Source organism: Cynoglossus semilaevis, chromosome 17, assembly GCF_000523025.1.
Source record: "Cynoglossus semilaevis isolate Cse_v1.0 chromosome 17, Cse_v1.0, whole genome shotgun sequence".
NCBI lineage: Eukaryota > Metazoa > Chordata > Actinopteri > Pleuronectiformes > Cynoglossidae > Cynoglossus > Cynoglossus semilaevis.
Window position 1 is genome coordinate 12,512,500 of NC_024323.1, and position 21,196 is coordinate 12,533,695.

Genomic DNA, 21,196 nt, shown 5'->3' on the forward strand with positions numbered 1-21,196 from the left:
GGTGGGGTGGAGCATCGACAGTTTTAACAGACAGCGTTCAGGTTCAGGCAAATTCTGGCACAGCAGTGAAAGCGACGTCTCGGAGATGTGGCAGTGAAGGTGAAAGCACTTAGTCCAAATTTAGCAACTGCTGTTCAGCATAAACACAGCAGTGAACGCGTGCTTTCCCTTTTTATGCACGGACAAACACAAACCAAAGTTCACCTTGAGCTGATCAAACAGCATGTCCATGGCCGTGGGCTCGGGGAGCAGAGGCGTTCTGTTACGGTTCTTCTCCAGGCGAGCCAGGGGCATCCAGTGGAGCGGAGGGTCAGGAAGACTGGGAGGGCAGCGGATTAGTTGATTTAAGAAAAAAAAAAAAGACGTGCAATAGATGCAATATGTCTAAAAAAACACAAAAAACAACTTCTATTTCCCCTCAGAGGAACTGGAAGCTGAGAAAACTGTGACCACTCTGCTGGAAATGTCTAAACCAGTGGTTCTCAAACTTTTTCTACTCTGTACCACCTGAGAAAACATGGATCTCTCTGAGTACCACCATGATGACTAGCATTAGCATATACCAGCGTAGCCCTTCAATATTAGCTTCCACCACAGGAGAGATGTTTATAAAGATGTTGATGTTTAAATGTTGTATTAATTGTGCGTGGTATGTTTCAGATTTATTCAATTGAAAATGTAAATTAATTTTCCCCACGTACCACTAGAGGGCGCCAGTGGTACGCGTGGTACCACAGTTTGAGAACCACTGGTCTGAATGTCCCAGTAACAGCCGACTCTCTCTCACCTGTGAGGATTTGGAAACTCCTTTAATGTCACCAGGAGCACGTTTCCCTGCCGGTCTTTCAGAGGTTCGTAGTACACCTGGCCCAGGTCCACGGTTCCCAGGGAACTCTGGGTGAGATAAAGCAGAAAGACGGCACTGAATAATGTGGAATAATGCATTTGACGCCCGGCGATGAGGAACAGGTTTGCTGTTAGAGATAATAAATGGCATCTGAAATAGGACGAGCGGCAGGAGGGAGACATGTAAAGAGGCAATTAACATAGTAATTAACTCATTCTGGAGCTTCTTATCGTGCACAGTAAGCAGCTTAGCTTCCTACCTGCAGCAGGAAAACCGCTCGCAGGATGTTGTGCCGGTTCTGAAGGAGGGAAGAGGAAGATGAGTGTGCAGAGAACAGGGCCTGCTGCAGCCAGCGCACTTGTTGCCAAGCGTACGACAGCTAGAAAAATAAAAGGAAAGGAAATGAACTTCTGGTAAAAAAAATCTGAATCACTGTTCAGTCACTGAACTGTTACATCCAAACGCATGAACAACGTAGTTTCACCTTAGCAAACCAGAGGAAGTCATGGATGATGGAGGTGGAACAGCACTGAATCTCCACTAGGGGGATTTGGTCTTCAGCTGTCACCAGAATGTTTTCCTTGTGGTAGAATACTGTTGCCAGGTACACGCCCCTAAGGAGATCAGAGTAAATTCACTTTTCGAGACAAAATGACAAAATGTTAAAATGAACACAAATACAAAAATAAAATACAAAATATATACAATTATATTTCTATAATTTGCATAAGGATTTTATGAATCTGGTAAAGGAAGGTTAAAATGTAGACCACAATGTCTCTGTCTAGCTGCAAACCCAAACTCAAGGTTCTTGACCTTTGACCTTCCAGGAAAGACCTTTTATCTTCATTCACTCACTGGAGCTGTCTGTTTGACGTGTGGTGAAACACCTATAACACCTAGGTTTGTTTCTGTTTACTGATGTGTTAGAAGACAAAATGATCAAGAATGTACTCAACGGGTGTTTTGTGAAAAAATATATTCCCATATTCCGTGTTCCTAACAGACTCTTTCACACTCATATGATTCCCAGTTTCAGGTGCAGCACAATCTCCACGGAGAGTCTGACACACTGATATGTAGGTCACCTACCTATATGGTACAGTATATGGTGAAAAAATAAATTCTGTATGCAAAGTAGAATAATGTTATTCACCAATGAATAAACTCAAAAAACTCAGCAAATACTTTTAAAAAGAGCTCAGATTTCTTAGGAGGGTGAAAAAATATATGTGTGTCCTCGTCTTTTCATAACTCCACTTTCTTCTTTGTGGCCAACACTGCTGTAAATGCAGCACATTTAATCTGTCAGCTCCTATAGCCCGCAGGCACCGTGGGACAGGTGAGACAGATGGAGCGCCAGTACCTCTGTAGGAGGCGAACAAACTTGGTGGCCGACTGGAACAGTTGTTTGATGCCGCGAGACACAGAGAGGCGCTTGCTGGGACTTTGGGGCTTCAGGCTCTCTGTGGAGAGGAGAGCACAGCTGAAGGAGACGGGAGACTCAGAGTTACAGTGGCTGCCAAAAGCACATTCAGCGTGCCTGCACGAGATCCCAGAGCAGGGATGGACACCTGCGGTAAACACTCAGCCGTGTGCTGGATAAGTGTAAATATTTAGGGACGTGCATTTGAAAATATGTTAAAATGGCTTTATTTAATCAAGGATAAAATGAGAGTAGAAACATTGTTAACTCTGTTATCATGCCAAATTCAAAGCATCTTTAATGCAGTTTTGATCATATATTTATATATATATTTTTAAAATTTAATTAATGATAAGTTTTCAACCCTGAAAAATAAAGTGTGTTTACATCAAACAAGCAAACTTGAACTAAACATAAATGGAAACCTGATCCAATAAATGAAGTTTTTCAACAGGTTTTGAGTCTGTCAAAAAACATTTGAAAGTAAACTTTGGTTTAGTCCTTGGACCAAACCAAAGACCCAGGTTGTGAGCTGGGCCTCTGGGATTTCTAATGTAGAAATTCTCTCATGGAAACACACTTCTTGTCAAAGTGTTTTGCCTTAAATGGAGGAGACGTAGAGAAAACATTTGGTTATTTCCGTAATCAGTACTGATTTTTTAAAGTGCGTCTTAGAACTTTTAGAATAAACAGAAGTATGAGATGTAAAGAAAACGTTTGGTTATTTCCCATCAGTACTGATTTTTTAAAGTGCATCTTAGAACTTTTAGAATAAACAGAAGTTGGTAAAAATAGTTAATAAGATGAAAACATATGATGGTGGAGATAAAATACACTGGTCTCATGGTTGTGATGCACGTGCAGTACCTATAGAGTATCCTCTGTAGTGCGACTCCCGGGCGTCTTCCAGCAGCTTCCTCACCAGACCCTGGTGGTTTCTGAACTGCGACTTCACACCACTGCACTCCCTCCAACCTGAGCAGGAAGTAAGTGGGTAAACAAATGACCACTGGTGTTTTCATGCAATTAGTCGCCTGAATCAGCAGGCGCATTAACAACTCATTTGCAGGGCTGACATGAGTACTGCTGTTTCCTGTCTCTGCAATAAGGAAACAAATGATTGGAAACCTGTCACCCTGAACGCCTCACTGCTGATTAATTCCAAGCTGCTGAGCCGCCTCACTCTTGAATTGACCCGCTATATCAGGTCATACCGAGCGATGGAGCAGCATAACAAACACTGCAGAGATTTAATTCTATTTTGCATACATTTGAATCTTTTTCTCTACCTTTACTTTCAGATGTAGTGTGAGGTGTCTTTCACTTCATTTCCGGTGTAAAAATAGAAAAACTTCATTTCAGATGTAGTGTGAGGTGTCTTTCGCTTCATTTCCGGTGTAAAAATAGAAAAAAGCAACCCTGAGTTAAGCGGCGTGAAAACACAGTCGGGTATGCAAGAATGATTTATTTAAACTCAAGGTGACATAAATATAAAAGCTCACTGACTGTTGGTGATGTCCTAAATTGTCCAGACTTTTCAAGACACGCATGCATTCTGTGTTTTTTCAAATCACGTCAACACAGAAACTCAATGAATCACAGTAAGAAAAGGGAAAAAGAAAACACGCTAAGACAAACGATGGTTTGCTTGCAGTAGACAATACTCACTGGAGGGGGCAGCACTGACTGGGGTAGAGCACTGAGGCGGGCCCCATCCTTTCACATTGTAGGCACTCACTCTCACAAAGTAATGCACTCCCTGCATGGAGAGAAGCAGCAGACCGACAAATTATTACCGTGCATTAGCCTGAGCAGTCGTCGGCTGTGGAGGGACGGAGAAATACTGCACGGACGGTAGTGCTGCTCTCATTATTAATTCATCTGTTTAAGCAAAGCAGTTGGGTGAGACAACTGTCCTCCCCCGGGAGGGTCCGCCCAGCAGATGATGACTGGAGTCTCTGTTAAGAGCTATTGTGTGTTTGCATACAGAGACATATATCTGAAGGATTCAAATGTATGTGTGTTTTATTTCATACTTGTTTTTGTAACCTCTCCAGGACATGTTTTTGGCACCTACACCTAGTGAATGAAAAAATAATAATCTTTAAATAATGTACTAAAGATCTTCGTTCACTTTTCTTTTCATCTCCGACAAAGTGTTTGTGTTCAGGCCATAAATCCTCCCAACAGAAAACATTCATGAGGTCAAAATGTTTTTTTTACCACAATCATTTAAAAATAATTTCCTCTAAATAAGATTATATTTTTATTTATTTTACACTTCAATCAGCTAAGCTAAAAAGAGCTTTTTATGTGCAGTCTGTATGAAGTGATTTGTGAATAATTTTTTTAAACTTTTTTAAAATTTTTTTTTTAACTTTCAGTTCTGAAGATATTTTTTTGAAATATAAACTCAGCCTATTAAGGTTGGACAGTTTCATTACAGCCAGAAAACATACTGTAAAGTAAAATAATTGAAACAGTTTCCAAACAGTTTTTGGAAACTGTGAAACCTGACAGGTTCTACGAACACTGGTTTAGGCTCTACGTCAGTGCTAACAGGGACAGCTTTGTAAACCACTGGCTGCGTGTGTGTGTGTGTGTGTGTGTGTGTGTGTGTGTGTGCATCTTACCGCTACGAGTCCCTTGATACTGTAGGAGGGATTCTTGGTTTCGGTAACTTGTGCCGATCCGACGACACGTTTGAAGCTGGATGAGGAGCTCCACTCCACTGTAAACAAAAACAGTGTCACTGACAGAATATTCTCCTCTCAAACAGCTCTCAGGAGAAACCAGGCATCCAAGGGTTCGCTCTTTGTTTGCTTTCCCGAGAGCTGGGAACTCACTGTACCTGAGCTTAATCAACTCTGGGCTTAAACACCGTGAAACCTGTGTCTCTCAGTGTGAGGCTCTTCATGCCATTACCCATCACCCAGGTGTCACTCACCTCTGTAGCGGGTGATTAGCCCCGTGGTCCCCCCCTCTGGCTCTTTGATTGTCACAAACAGAGAGGACGCACTGGTCACCACGACAGACACGTGGCTGGGAGGACCAGGGAGTTCTGTTTACAGGAGACATTAAAACAAAATCAGAGTCAGAGTGAGGGAGGGGATTATTTTGGATTAGGACGTTACAGACATTACAGTTTCAACAACTTTATTGACCGTTTTTACACTGAGGTTTTATTAGGGATGTCTGATAAAATCGTCCAACCAATAGGATTGGCCTGATATTACCATAATTATGTAATATAAGTACGAATTGTTATCACTTTTTCCTGCAACGCCTGGGTTTTGCCAAATATGCTGGAATCACTTTTATTCTAAATTTTATTCTGTACAGTGTTAATTCGTGGAAGTCTCTAGTGTTAATTCCACGACAGAAGACGTTGTGATGTGACCTAAAAATAGTTTTGGAGGAAAACTGGATCAGTATCGGTTGATATCGGAATCGGAAATTGGACAGTATCGGCATATGTGATATTGGCAAACTGTTCATATCAGACATCCTTAGGTTTTATACTTGAAGCAGCAGCAGGTTTGATTTTACAGTGAAGGATGGAGTAAAAGACCTCTTTGATGCAGATACACCGGGGTTTGAAGAGGTTCCTGTAGCTGAATAAAGTCTGCACCGACACCCTCTTATTAGATGCCATTAAAGGTCTGGATTTCTCTGCACACATGGAAGTTCACCGACACTAAGTTTTGAAATTGAAGCAGGCAGCTGCTGGCAGCTGTTGTAGGGAGTGAAGGGCATGGGAGAGTTTAAAAAAAGTGGATGCAAGGCTGTATGTTGAATTTTCAATGAGGTGAAAGAGGGTAGAGGAAGACTTTCAAGAGGCCACTCCTGGGTTACGGGAGTCCAGATGGGAAATGCTAAGGACTTAAGGAAGGAGTGGGGCTGAATACCTGATGGCTGTGGACTTTGTCAGTGATGATGGAGGGCTGGGCAGAGAAAAGGGATGTTAAAAAAAAAAAGAAAAAAGGAAGTTGTTTATGTGACTGAAGAGGCTAAAGAAAAGATGGACAGAAAAAAAAAAACCCCAAACAAATTCGATCCACTCTGCTTGGCCGTGATTCAAGCGCTGCCACAAGCTGACCCAAGATCACTGACCTGTGTTCAGGAAATTCTCCCTCATGCGGCAGTACAGCTGCAGCCTGAGGCTCCACAGGCGAAGGTGTCTCTGGATGTCAGACTGCACCTGAGGCCCGGCCCCTGTTTTCTTCACCAACTCCTTCTTTTCTTCAATCCCTTTCAGCCGTTTGCTTGCCAGTGCCACCAGAGCATCCAGCTTGAGAGACCATTCAGACGGTCGGCACACTGAAAGAAGGGAGAGAGAGCGAGAGAGAGAGAGAGAGAGAGGGAAGGAAGGATAGAAACTGAATATGATTCATGTTTATCTCTGCCTCTGCAGACACTCGCTATGGATTTTTTGCTCATTTCAGGTATGTTTAAAAAAAGGACTTACAAACAGGGTTGTGCCTGGCTCCTGCCTTTGTCAACACGTGCAGGAGGGGGGAGTTGTGGGTAAGAGCCGCTACATCCAGTGGCACCAGGCCCTGATCACTCACCCTGTTTACTCCCTTCTCCCTGTCTCTCTCCCAGTTCTTTTCCTTCTTCTCTCCTCTCTCCCACATGCTTCCTACTCCTCCGCCTCCACCAGCACAGACGGTGTGGTCTCTGGACAGCAGGCTTTGTACGGCCAACGTGTCCTCATTTTCCACCGCTTCCCACAGGGTCTTGTACTAATGGTGAGCAAGAAGGTCCGCAAGTGTGTGGGCGAGCAAGCAAGCGAGGGAGGGAGGGAGGACAGCAGAAGTAGAGGGATCACAGAGAAAAAAAAAGTTCACTCAATTAGAGGGAGAAGACACGCTGATGACTGGCAAAGGTTGAGGGAGTGTCTGGTAGTGTAATACAGGTCTCGTCATGAATCAGCAGCAGCAGCGGTCTGGTGTCAAAGGAACATCTCACGATGATGAGAAACAAGCGAGAGGCCGGGACATTTCATGAAACTCAACTTCTTTAAAATGACTCAAATATCTTACGGCATCTGCAATCTTGGTGAGGTGCCTGGGTGTGTCCGCGTCCTCGGAAACGCAGGGCTCTCCCCCCCTCAGTTTGATGGAGAGGTTTCTGTAGATGCGCTTGGGTGAGACTGGACCGAGAGAGCGGCGGCGCTGTGGCGTGTTCTTCATGGATACAGACATGACAGAGGAGAGGAGAGAGGAGGAAAGTACAGCACAGGAGGGAAAAGGCAGTGGCTAAAAGACAGAGGAGAGGGGTTTCAGGTTTGATCATTTATAGGTGGAGAAATTAAAGGACGCAGACAGGGTCTAAGGCAAGAGGAAGTATTGGGAAAAACTGAAAGATAGAAGTGAACACTGGAAACAAGAAAGTAGAATAATGGGGGGAAAGAGGATAAAAGAAAACCAAGAGTGAAAATAATTCAACTTAGTAAAGGCTGAGCAGAGTGTCGCTGGTGAGAGGATAAAAGGTACAATTCACATAAAAAGCAGATGAAAATGCCATGTAGCAATTATACTGCGCCCTCTAACCATTCTGCTCTATTTATTCTTCTGCTATCTGCAACAATGTGATGCCATTGTCATTCAGATTGAATAAAAAGAGAGAAAATCAATCTAAGAAAAGGGGATCACATTCAGACTCATTTATCTTCAGTGAGAATCTCTGTACTGTATATAAATGGCAGAAGTCAAAAAGGCATCGTCACATTTACCATTAGGTCGTTTTAACACCATTACAATCAGTGGCTTTTCTGCCTGGAAATGACAGTGTCTCTATTCAAAAACTGCAGTTACTCAGCCAGTTTTCTTTTTTTTTTGTCAGCAACTCTTCTCTTTCATTTGTCTCTGTCTCTCCATTGGCATCATCTCCGCTGCGCTCTCTTTTCACAGCCTGACAGTTTGGACGCTCAGAACATTCATATCTGAGCAGCATCTTTGTAGGCAAAATTTGATACTCAAACTCTATCACCACTGTCATCTCTCTCTCACTCACTGTTTCATCACCTTTCTGTGGGAAAACTTTCCAGGGGAATTCTATCAGGTTTTGTAACAATATTTTTAGTTCATCTTTGCAGAAAGCACTTGGAATATTGGTTAATTCACATTGAATGTGAACTCATGATGGAACACAATTAAAAAAAAAGTTTTTGTATTTGATTATTAATTTTCACTTTCTCTGAGTTTACTTCCTGACTTAGAGGCAGTTAGTAAGGCGAGCTATTTTTACATGATATGCTGCCGTGAAAAAGTCTTGACACCTCTGTATTATGAAGTCCTGGTGTGCAGCTGAGCAGTGCACCGTCCTTCTGGCACAGTGGTTCTGGCCACAATGACGGCACATCTCACTGTGTCTGAATGTGGGGATGCAGGGATACGGGGGTAATACCAACCCTTGTTATTGGTAGGCCTCTGTGCTGTTTGTTGATTATGTCTGACATCAGTTGTGGAAACTGCTGATGAGCTCAAAGTTGAGCAAGGACTTCAACTTCAGCATTTGCTTTTTTGATGGGACACGGGGATAAGACAAGGCAAAATACCTGGAGGGAAGGCTTAACCTGTATGTATACAAAGTGTGCCAGCATGGGAGTTTAGGTAATAACAGTTATATCACCAAGGCGGGGCTGACCTGTGCCACAGCGTATTACTAAAGCTGCTAGTACTAAAAAAAATTGATTTAAACTGGTAAATAAATTTACTTTCAATTTACATATAATGATTAGATCCCAGTATTTCTTTCAATTTACATATAATGATTAGATCCAATAAACCAAAAATAACAAATGTGGAAAATTAGAACAACGTGTCTTTAATGAAAAAATATCACCACTGTCGAAATAGTGTTTGCTCCATAATAAAAAATAGAAGAAAGAGATTAGATGAAGGCTGGAATCATTTTTTTTTCTAAGGAGAAATGATGTAACACTTTACCACAAATGTGACATGAGATTACTTTTACAGAAGTATTTTTTTTTTTGGGGGGGGGGTTTACAGACCCTAAAGGTCTTGAGCCACTTCTCTGCAGCCACAATAAAGACTAACACCTGTGACTTTCTTTTCCAGGAACTGAGGTCACAGAACAAGCCATGACCTTACACTTCTTATGAGTATCTTAAGTCTTTATGTGTCTACTTCAGGTTATATAGTCTTCTTTTCCATTCTGGTTCATTTACAAGGTTTGACTTTTTGTAAATTACTTAGTATTGTAAATATGATTCTTTGTTTGATTATATGTTGTTTTTTTTTTTTGTTTTCAATTTTTTTACACTGTTCCTCAAGTGCTCCCCATTTATTTATTAATGGTTAATTAACAAATGAATGATAAGCCATCTCTAATCGTCGAATCAACTCACATGCCACTTAGAATTTTTTTTTTATTTGTGTTCCCTAGAAAAATTCCTCGTTGACTTTTGGTTTATGAGAATTTTTTTTAAATGATCATGTTATGTTAGACTGCATTATATGTATTATGTATTAGTTAAATACCGATATCAGTAACATAACTATTTACTATATACTAGTTTGAACCTTTACAGTTGTCGTTAGTTTTTAAATACAACTTTTTAACTTTATGTATTAGTTAAATACCGATATCAGTAACATAACTATTTACTATATACTAGTTTGAACCTTTACAGTTGTCGTTAGTTTTTAAATACAACTTTTTAACTACAATTTAAACTTTTAAACATCCGCACTTTTAACTAAAAGCGCCGTTAAAGAGTTTTAAATGCTTACCTTTCTGCTTCACTTTGGTCAGTCCTCTTTTGGAAGCTTCATAGAAACTTCCACAGGTTTTTCTGTCATAAATAATTGTTTGTTTTTCTGCTGTAATCCATTGTCCTTCCACCTCTGAGGCTCAAAGCACCTGAACGCAGCACCAGAGCTGCAGCTGCTCGTTCATGTTTACGCACGCACGTACGTACGTACGTATGCGCGGGCGACAGCGTGACCCCGCCCTCTTTCTTCATAAAATCTCATCTTATAGTTTACGTAAACTGAAGTTCATACTTCAAGAACGTACGTGGTGTGAAAAAGATCTAAATGTTGCAGTCGCGATTTATGCTGTGCTGCAGCAAGGTAGGAAAACCTTCCAGGTAAACGTTAACAAAAGAGCAGTATGTAATGAAAAAAACAAAAACAAAACAAAGACCTGATTAGACAGTGTGTCAAAAAGCATATCACTTAAGTAAGGTTAGTCAGCTGTGTCAGCAAACCAGAGGCTTCAAGCACTTCCTGCACGTACAGTCCAGACACATGCACTTTTTCTTTAATTAATGGTGGTAGTAGCTCAGCCCATCTGCCCAAGGATGCAGGTGTTACAAACGGTCTAAATGCATGTATACACTCTTGTGCATGAACCCAGGAACACACGGACACCTAACGAGATAGAGCTCAGCTAGCTGTATTTATGTCATGCAGTGAAGTGTGTTTAAGAAGAACTCCTGAGTGATTATACATTGACGTGTTGATGGTGGCCGATCCTCGCCCCCACACATATCATCGGATATAGTTTCTGTTGCCAAGAGGCTTTTGTTGTCATGGTGACAACTAAATTGTGGTTTTTACAACTGAACGGTGCACTAAAACAAACTTGTGTATCCCAGCATGGCTTATTATTCAGCAGTAGCACTCATTAGAGCATAAACTAATGCTGCTACATAATTTATATGCAGTAATAACTATTTTACAGAACGTTTAGACGTTTAGAGAAAAATTAATACAATAAAAGCAATTAAAAAAATACCCAGAATATTTTTTATATTAAAGAACATTTTCTGAGAATATGTAAGTAAATAATAAATGGGTAAAAATAAAAAAAATAATATGAAATGGGAACAGGGCAGAGCTTATAAAGTAGGACTTTTCTACTGTTGAACTTGGTAAACTAAATTACTTATTGTCTAATTTAATACACTAGCTAAAATAACATATTTTGTTTTACATGGGCTTAATAGCATGTTATTTTATTGGAAAATTGTAAAAGAACTCTTAGGAGCCAACTTTGACCTTGTTTTTGAGGATGGGTAAGTTGCTAATTAGCCTAGCAGTAAGCATAATGCTCAATAGCTACAGAGCTGAACACTAGTTTTGGTAAGGAGTTTGGTAAGGAGTTTCCCTAAACTTTAATTGTTCATGCTGTCTGTGGTTTCGGCTTTGACAGTTGGATGGACTAAAATGATGAGTAGATTCATTGTTTATGACAAGTTATTGTCTATAACAAGATACAAGCTGTAAAAGAAAAGTTAGAAGCCAAGCTTGTTTCTGAGGACTGGTAAGGTGCTAATTAGCTTAGCTACAGTAGCGTCATGATGCTAAACAGTTACATAGCTGTATTGTACAGTAACTTTAGATAAGTGCTTAGCTCACCTGTCAATATTGCAGTTTTCCGAAATATTTTTCACATCATTCGTACTTTGTGCATTGTTTCTTTGTCAGGTGGACTATAATGATGAGTGGAGATATTGTTTATGACAAGATACACTCTAGACATAACACAAAATGGAGTCTGTCCCTGACATCAACGGAAGGTTCGCAGCTACAGCTCTGTGTTGCCTGTGTCACTGAAATGATGGACAGTGAAGACATTGCAGTAAGTGATACAACAGAAATTTGCTGTGTATGACATTTTTCCATCATATTATTATCTATATTAGGCATATATAATGCTTTATACAAGTATGTCTTGTGGTGCATTGTATTATCTATATTAGGCATATATTTAAATGTTTTATACAAGTATGTCTTGTGGTGCATTACAGGGAATGTATTTCATATTTCCTATTACACTGCTTGTATTTACTGTCTTATGTTGGTCTCTGTCTCTGCTTCAAAGTCAGTGAGAAAGGCCTTTGCGTTGTCTGCTGTCAGTGAGATTCTCAAATGTTCTCCAGGGGCCTTAAAAGAGCTGCTCCAGCAGGACCACAGAGTGTTGCTGTGTTTTACAGCTTCTTTGCTGGGTAAGAAATTGTATCATGTGCAACACAAGACTATGTAAAAGGGCACATAGTAATTAAAAACATCTCGCCATTTTGGGGACAAAGCAGTGGAACAAAATCCTATATTGTACTGACATTTACAATGTGACAACATTGTTCACTGGTTTAACATAACTTAGATGTTGGTCTGTACTCTTGGAATTATTTTACCAGCAGCTTGTACTACCAATTTCAGTGCCTTTTGTCTATATACTGCTTTCTTGTCAACTGCTATAAGAAGAAATAGACAGAATGCAATAAACAAATCACCATTATTTTCCTTAATTAAAGAGTTTAACGGCATTTGACTAGAGCTCTAAATTTAATTGCATGTTTGTGCACATAATCATTGGCTGTAAAATTAAACCCAGAGTTCAATTGTATTTATTATATATTTGAGTTATCAACCTTCTGAAAATTTTTAATATGGCAGACTTTGTGTCAAAAGCTGCCGATTATAATTTGTATTTATGCTTTTATGCTGTGCTGCTAATTGCAAAACTGACAAAACTCCTTGATCATTAAAATCAATGAGACTTGAACTTCCTCACCAGGGCATTACACATTAATTACCACAGCCATGATTATATGCCAGGCTGTTTTTTAATAGATATTTTGAGGATACCTCTAATATTTTCACTTTATCAGATGCATTTAGATGGTTATAACATTGACTGTACTTACACTCCAACAACACTCCAAGTTGTAAGGTCTATTGTGGCAAAAGTGTTTTGTGAACTTGATCTATTCAAATGAAATGTACTTGACTTGAATGAGCAACATACTTCTTTAAAAAGTGCACATAGTGAAAAAACCTTTGGAGAAACAATACATTAAACAATACAATTAAAATCTTAATTTAATCATTTTTAATAAAACAGCAGAACTAATCAGTCACAAAGATCCAGCTACATCTCTGAATCACACACAGGTTGCTTTTAAATATGACTTTACACAAATACAAAAGAATGACCATGAAACATTTTCAGTCCAACTATTTTCAAACCTCCTGAATTTTTATTACAGTTTCCCCACATTTTTTCTGTTGCTTCTATGCAACCATTTTTTTTATTAACATTTGTAAAGTCTACTGTTTAAATCTAACCTCATGTTACTCACATTACTGCTTTGCCACTATAGGGATTCTTCAGTCTGCAGAGAACCCAGCAACTGTGGAAAGAGCTCAGCAAGGTGAAGTGATGCATCATCCCACTCCCACTGCACTCGGGCAGACTCTCTTCTGTGTAGAATATATGTATATATATATATATATAGGTCACTCATATAAAAAGCTTGTTCCCGTATTCTCTTGAGACATTTCAATATAAAAAGCTTATTCCCGTATTCTCTTGAGACATTTCAATGCAGTTTAAAAAAAAAAAACCTTGTCTAGATGTTGTCTTTGATGCTTATTCATTCAGCGTTTAGCTATCACTAAGTACTGCATGTGTGTCAAGTAAGTGCAAATGACAGAATCATATTATGAGTTCTGTTTGTTACCACGTCATAGTATGATAGGTATGTAAGTTTTTTTAAACATGTTTCCTTTTCTATTGCTGCCTTTTTTAAGAAAGAATGAGACACAGATTGAAATAAGAAGTAAAACAAAGAAAAGCAAAAACTAAACCAAAGATGTTTCCCCCATTTTAATAGCATATCTGGATTGTATTCAAAAGCAACAAACCCTTGTTGACATCATTTACTGAAAAAAATAAATAAATCCAAGAATCAGTGTACAAAGCAGATTCCCAGAAATGACTGAAATAAGAAGAAAAAACTGTGTTCTATTAGGTACAGTATATCTACCATTGGGAATATATATCAGGGATATATATTGTGCTGTCCATTTCATGGATATATTTGCTCTTTATTTTGTCTATGCTGTTTGTGTGTGGCAGTTCTGGTTCAGCTGCTTTTGGAGCTCCGGAGTGAAGTGGCATTTGGCTTTGTTTTGGATGAGATACACAAACAGGTGAGGAAAAACCACATGTACAGACATATGGAGAAACTCACACAGGCAGCGAACCTCTACCAAACACCATAAAATATGTATCCTTATTTAATCCTCCTAAGGTGGTTTAGTAAGCACACAGTTTGTTTCTGCAGCTGATGCTGCAGGTGCAAAATACCGAGGCTTTCTCACAATGGTAGAAAGTTAAACCACCAGGCAGATGTGCAAACAACACGTTTGCAGTCAAAACACTACTTAGTAAAATACATTTCTTAAATTAAAATTCTGCCTTATTAAAACCAAAAAACAAACAAACAGAAAAATTTCTAGTAATTAAATGTTGTGTTTGTTCTGTTATTCTCTTTGAGCCAAGTGCTACCCACGGCGTCTCTGTGATCTTTGTGCTCTGTAAAACACTTAGCTTTGAGAAGGTCTTACACAAATACACACCCACCCGTGTGTATTTGTTTTAGACAAATCCTTGGCTGTTATTGATTTATACTATTTATACCATTTCCTCCAGCTAAGTGACCGGCTTTGTGTGAAAGGCTTCCTGCCCTTGTTCAACCTTCTGGGGACCATGGTGGAAGCTGTACCCAACGTGGCTCATTGTCTGGTGACTCAGTTTGGTGAGAATGTAAAACACACGACTAAGCAATCACCCCCCATCCTCCCCCCAACATACAGCTGTACTGATACCACTGACAACAGGTGTGAGTGTGTTCTAATGTGATAATCACTATTAGAAACTCAAGGTAATAGAAAAATCGAAGGAGAGGTGTTTTCAGTGCTCTTGTTTTTAGAGAAAGAAACCACATCTCTGACTTGTTATCTTTCTCAGTAGTGGATGAAATCAAGGTGGTTTGGTGTCCAAAAATTTCTTTACTCAGTTTAAGCCACTGTCTTAAAGCAAAATGAAGAGGAGAAACTCATTTGGCTCAGTGACCTAACCTCTATCCTGTAGAGAATAAATTTCTATATCACACACTAATGATGTTTCATCAGAGTGGTATAAAATACATTTATCAAAGCAGATTTCAAAAAGATTTCTAATACAAACTGGAATAACAACACCTCGATCACAACACATTTTTCTACCTATCCTCTATTGAAAGTATAGTGACAGGTTGTGTGTGTATGGGGGGGGTCAGTGTAAAGTAATTACAGTGTTCTTACTACTAGTTCATCTCAAATGAGTCCAGTGCTTCTCACAAGCTCTACTGAGAAGCTGCGGTTATTGGTGGGTTGTTGTTATAGTGATGCAACATGCAGGCTGCCTCTATTGACTGTATGTGCCTGTCTGTGGACTGTCACTCAACATGTCTCCGTAGGGCTGTTTGGACTAACCACAGCAGCACGTCAGAGGCAACATGAGCTCAGGCTGCGCAACACGTTCTGGTTTCTGGCTTCCTGCCTGTCTGTCTGTCAGATTAACTGCTCTTATTTTTCTCCCATCTTTTCCCTCTGCCTTAATCTATTTAGTGCACACAGAAAAAAAATATGGGGGAACAAAGACTGCATATGAAGCATTAATGAAGCAGACCAAGATGGGTGACAAAATCATTCAAGTGATTAAGGGCTTAGTTTTTCTGATGTGGTAGTGACAGGTCAGGCTGTGCTTATGTATTTCCGTTCTGACTTTGAACAAAAATAGTGAGAAAAATACCTTCAGCTTCAGTGGTTTTACTCATTGGTCTGAGAAGAGACAGAAAGGTCATTAAAACCACAGCAAAGCACATAGTTAAGATCAATGGGAAGCAGTGATTAAAAAAGAAATCTTGATTGACAGAGAGAAAGTGCTTCACAGTGAGGCAATAAATCAGTAAACCAAGCAAACTGAACCGCAACCTTTTACTTCTCTGTAGTTAACAAGACTCCAGACTGAGCTTGTTTTTCTCAGACAGATAAGATGGTCCAGAATATAAAAAAAAATGGAGACAAGGATTGAGTGGGTCAATAAATGAATGGTGATTGTTTTTCTTTTGCCTGATAACAGATCAGTTTATTTTTTAAAGCACTCGATACATCTTTTTATTTAATATAAAGTAAAAAATGTTACGCTCAGACCAGTACACATGTTCATTATGTAAACACAGAAGAAGTCTTTGTCTAAGTGTACCGGCTTTTACGTATACGAAACTCAATACACAAAATATGGGGCGTCCCATGTTTTCAGGTGTCATTGTCGTTCTACAGGGAGTGTGTTAAACTGCTTCTAAATGGTCTAAAAATGTGAACACAGCAAAAACATAAACAGGAACGTCTCATTGCCTCACCGTGGTTCTCTGTGTCTGTGTTTTTACGAGAATGTCATAAAATGTTGTGATGCTGCAGCAGCAGGATATAGTCAAGCTTATATTCTCCACGCAGCCTTTCACTACTTTAATAAGCTGCTTCCGTCTCCATCCTCTGTCTATGAAGATCACCCCCACAGCCTCCCCCTTCCCCTTCCACTTCCCCTCCCCCTGCTTGGGCTCTTTTTCTCATGCCTGACTCTCATCCTGACCACCTCATAAATTGTGGTTTAATCAAACATGTCAGGCAGCCTTTTCTCTCTCACATGGGCTTTAACCAGCTTCACAGAACCTCGGCACTTGTTCTCAGCTCCTCTCCTCTCTCATCCGTCAGACTTTTTAGTCTTAGTCCGACATTTAAGTATTCATGTGGGAAAATACAGTCAACCAGAAAAAGGTAATCTTAAAAAACCTTTTAGTAAAGTTCATCAAACTCTGATTGAAGCTTTTTCGGGGCTGGAACTGTGAGACACAGTGGTGGGATTTTCTAATTCCATGCAGCAGCTACAGATGCCCAACTAACTCCTATAGGGAGTTAGAAATGTCAGTTAGCTCAGATCAGCATGTGGGCTGTGTTGACCCCTGATGGAGGAAAAGACTGTAGTAAACATAACTTGCATAATGAGTGCAAGAGAAAGGTTCATTCACTCGCTTCCAGTTGCATGAACTGGTGCAAATCTGTTCTCACTTTTCTACCCACTGGCTGTTGTTTAAATCTCTCCACCTACCTGTGTCTTAGTCTCTCCCCACTTTCATCCTTACTTTTACTTGCCTGACAGTTTATAGTTTCTGTCGGCGGTGCTCAGACAATCAATGCCTTTATTTTCCCGGTATATTTTTGAATGTTTATTCTCTATTCATCTCCTTCCCGACCTGCCATTAAGCTGCTCTTTCTTTCACGCTAATAGCCAGTCTTCAATCTCTTAATCTTCAAACTTTCCTCCCACTGATGGCTCAGCAGTTGTCACGAAAAGCTATAGAGTGTATTAAAAAAACAAACAAACAAAAAATAACTCAGCCCAGCTTTGTTCTCAGTTGTTTAGCTCTCATTCATTTCCTTAATTTCCTGAAGCAAGGGATTAATAAGGTTCTAGCTACCTGTCTATCATCTTGTCTTCTGCTGGTGTTATCTCCTTTATCTATGCTTCTGCATCTCTGTCCTCTTCTTTTCACCTCACCTGCGCCTGTCACGGAAAGTCTGATGAGTTTGTTGTTCTCATGCCTTTACACAACCTTCAGTGAAATGAACAAGCAACGCATTTGAATAATGAAATATTTAGATGTTGTGGCCCTGTTCTCGCCAGTTTGTAGATGATATTATGATGTTTGTTCATGCATCGCAGCTGCCTTTGTTTTCTAGCAGGACCTTGTAAGACCAAGGTGGATTATCCTAAAAAAATAATAATATAATAATTCCAGCCACACTGTCCACAAATTTACCTCACTAAAAAAAGCCTAAACACAATTGCTCATTTAATATACCTCTCCCAAAAAAATAAGCCAAAAACCTTAACACAATTGCTCATTTAATATACCTCTAAATAAACACATAATGTGATATATTATGTAAACACTAGAGGCACTACAAGTGAGTTGTCATCTGTAACAACACAGGCAAGACGGCCTTAGTGGCTGTCAGTAAAAGTAATGTCAAAGTCAAAAACCTAACTACTAACCACCGTCAAGTCTCCAGGGTAGTTTTTGGAGCGTCATGGTTACATTAAGGTGTCCTCAATTCAATCCACTGCAGAGAAGTGAGCGGAGAGAGCAGTGGCTCTCTTTAAAGGTAAAGGCAGCACAAACCCGGCCGTTAGACAGCTGTGTCTCGACCACAGCATCTAACGTTCATTTAGATTTCGTCAAGAAATCGTTGATGGATGATGATGATTTACATAAAAATAGAACCATATGTTCTCATCCAGCTTCCACAAAGTCTTGTTTCTTTCTGATATATTCACCTGATAATTTATTTTTTCCCATTTCGCCCAGTGCTGCTGCTGGAACACTTGTGTTCGGCCTTACTCTACCCAGATGAAGCCCTGAAGGCTTCAGCTCTGTACGTGTGGCTGCAGGTGTTCAGGGCAGTTGGAGGATCGTCCGCCAAGTCGTTGCCTGTGGCAATTAGGGACAGAGTGTGCGTCCTGTTGAGACAAACCTTAGCCAACGCTGGCTCAGCAAAGCTCATCAAAAACTCTGTCGGTGAGAAAAAGACGTCAGTTTTGTTTATATTTCTAAGAAATTATGAATTATTAATTTTACCAGCATCTGTTTGGAAGACAAACTGAAAAAGGGACAGGGATTCTTAATCACAAGTGACAGTAAATTAAAATTCTTACATCACTCTATTCACATTTGAAGATGGATTTCTTCATAATAAGTTTGGAACAGTGTCAGAGATTTGCTTATCTCAGTGATTGAATTTTTACAATAACTTCATGTAAGAATTTGCGGTTGTTTTTTTTTTTTTTTTTTCTTCTTTTGTGTAACTTTGGATTTAATTAACCTTATAAGCCTTCTCAGCACTGGTGAGAACAGCAGCACAAATGAATTAAATAAGGTCATTTCTCTTTAACTTCAGGCTGAAGACACAGCAGAATCCCTGCTATATAATAACACTTCTACGAAGCAAAGAACACAGAGATGACCTCTGAAAAAAAATCATTTATTGGCTTTTTTTGCACAAAATTGGTGTATAGCTGACCTTTTGACTTTGTTAAGGTTTCTAAAGCAGTACCACCGGGGTCACACACATTTAGCTGCGGTGTCTGCCCTTAGAGAATGAAAATGTTCCTGACACTTATATACCTAATTTTCTAAAAATGGAAAATGTAAGAGACTGACTTTGCTTCAATTGTGTTGAATTTGATTCGTCAGGCCTGCTGTGGCTGCTGGTGCAGCACGGAGAGACTGTTTCCGTTCTGATGAACAGCCCCTACACTCCAACCATGTGGGATCAGAACACGAACCTCTACAACAACAGCAGCCAAACCCTTTCCCAGAACTCGGAGAGACAGTGTACAGAGCAGTGCCAGCTGCCTCTCATACTGAAACAGGTCTGTGTGTAAACAGCTTAGATCCACCAACATTTATTTCTGCTCCGTCCTTAACCATAACAAGAGGTGTTTTTGATGAGGGATTTAATGTAAGATGGTTATATGTAGAACAAATGTTTGTGTTTGAAGCCTGGGAAATGGAAGTGTTGATGTCATCCAGATAAACGGTCTCGGCCGTGACTCAAATCTCTGCTCTTGTTTAGTTAGAAGATTCTTCAGTTCTGCTCAGTTCTGTGGGATCTGATTCAGTGTGACGTCAATGCGTCAGTGCTTGGACTGAAGTTGGCTTAAGGAGGCAGCAGAAGCGTCGGCTAATTTTAGATGAGAATTAATACTTTTCCATGTTTACTTGTAAATGAACCACACATTCATGCCGTAGGTGGGATCGTTGGTTTGTTTTTATTATATAATGATGGATTTTTTGCCTTATATCTTACTCACTCATGAAGTGCAGTTTCTTCTACCTCACAGTTGGTTCTAATCATTTTGTTAATAAGCTGACTAGGTAGTTAGTGATAACGAGAATGTCGAATGTTGAAAATGTTCTCATCAACAACCTGTTGCACATTTTTTATCTCATCGTCACCGACAGCTGAGAGGCAGAAACCAGTTCCACAGACCCTGCAGATTTCTGGAACAAAGTTTGGATGCAGTGCTGCTAAAGTTTGTCTCATGTGTCTTCCAGCTACTGCTGAGTGCTGATGAGACGTTGCAGGTCGCCAGTGCTAAGTGTATTGCTTCTGTCTTGGTTCATTCTCCCAGTCAGTACTGCGCTCCCTTCATTAAGGCTGACGTACCAGGTTATTTTCCCACACAAACACAGTTGCTGTGCTTTGATACCTAATTACGCCTTATTTACTTTCCTTTCCACAAATATCACCTCCTGCTTTCATTTGTATTTATATTTGACTTCCTCTCTTTGTTCAGAAATCATGCTGTTTCTTCTGCCTCAGATCTGTTCTTCTTTATCTCTGCTTTTAGATGTCAGAATTTATGTCCTTTAATTGGGACAGGTTATTAAAAAAAAGGAATATTTTTTATTTATTTTTTCCTATTCTCAAATGTTTTTCTTTATAGAGTTTTTGTTTGATCGTCTGGCCAGTGCTAATAGTGAGATGATGCTGTGGTCTGCCTACAGCTGTTTGGTGTTATTGACTGAAGACCCGCTGTTCTTCTCCCAGTGTCACTCCATCTATGGTAAGAGAGAAGGAAAACATCAGTTTGGTGTCCCTGGGATGTTAAAGTCTATACATTAGAACTCATCTTGATTCATATAAATATAAACATGCTCAGAACTGAAGCCTGTAGTTTCACACGTTTTTATTTATACGTTGTATAATTGACAGTTAACCTTCCCTGCAGTTATAATTACTGGTAATTATAATGTTGTATCTCACAAGGACAGTAATAGAAAAAAATATATTAGGAAAAAAAACATACATATACATATATGCAAAGCATAGCGATATTTCACTTCATGATACCATATTGATATTCTACAGCACTGTATTGATTTCTTTATTGACATTCCTGATGTTGGTTCATTTTATTTTGCTTTTATTCCTTCCAGCAAAGCACACATATTTGCAAACTCCCATATTTATAAGAAAACTGAGAAATGTATC

General features: G+C 39.7%; 2 protein-coding genes across 6 annotated transcripts in view; one reads left to right on the top strand and one right to left on the bottom strand.

Moving 5' to 3' along the window:
• The window catches only part of LOC103393359 (ankyrin repeat and fibronectin type-III domain-containing protein 1), a 13,143-nt gene extending 2,970 nt beyond the window's left edge, over positions 1–10,173 (bottom strand). Inside the window, exons 1-13 of the mRNA XM_008330301.3 lie at positions 10,034–10,173; positions 7,319–7,654; positions 6,742–7,018; positions 6,387–6,593; positions 5,221–5,334; positions 4,907–5,004; positions 3,942–4,032; positions 3,141–3,248; positions 2,214–2,313; positions 1,332–1,461; positions 1,107–1,226; positions 788–894; positions 204–319 (exon numbers count right to left, since the gene is read on the bottom strand). Of these exons, the coding sequence (XP_008328523.1) occupies positions 204–319; positions 788–894; positions 1,107–1,226; positions 1,332–1,461; positions 2,214–2,313; positions 3,141–3,248; positions 3,942–4,032; positions 4,907–5,004; positions 5,221–5,334; positions 6,387–6,593; positions 6,742–7,018; positions 7,319–7,480 (1,630 nt within the window). The 5' untranslated portion in view covers positions 7,481–7,654; positions 10,034–10,173. The remainder of the gene's footprint in view (positions 1–203; positions 320–787; positions 895–1,106; positions 1,227–1,331; positions 1,462–2,213; positions 2,314–3,140; positions 3,249–3,941; positions 4,033–4,906; positions 5,005–5,220; positions 5,335–6,386; positions 6,594–6,741; positions 7,019–7,318; positions 7,655–10,033) is intronic.
• Positions 10,174–10,291: 118 nt separating this feature from the next.
• Positions 10,292–21,196, top strand: part of ccdc134 (coiled-coil domain containing 134) — a 51,314-nt gene continuing 40,409 nt past the window's right edge. For 4 of the 5 annotated variants that reach the window (XM_017040284.2, XM_025064293.1, XM_025064295.1 and 1 more), the window contains exons 1-10: positions 11,358–11,389; positions 11,735–11,888; positions 12,132–12,255; positions 13,414–13,464; positions 14,172–14,245; positions 14,748–14,853; positions 18,508–18,717; positions 19,393–19,571; positions 20,257–20,371; positions 20,649–20,768. In XM_017040284.2, the coding sequence (XP_016895773.1) occupies positions 11,745–11,888; positions 12,132–12,255; positions 13,414–13,464; positions 14,172–14,245; positions 14,748–14,853; positions 18,508–18,717; positions 19,393–19,571; positions 20,257–20,371; positions 20,649–20,768 (1,123 nt within the window). In that variant the 5' untranslated portion in view covers positions 11,358–11,389; positions 11,735–11,744. Of the gene's footprint in view, positions 10,376–11,357; positions 11,390–11,734; positions 11,889–12,131; positions 12,256–13,413; positions 13,465–14,171; positions 14,246–14,747; positions 14,854–18,507; positions 18,718–19,392; positions 19,572–20,256; positions 20,372–20,648; positions 20,769–21,196 lie in introns of those variants that run through there. The other variant, XM_017040285.2, reaches the window with a different exon arrangement.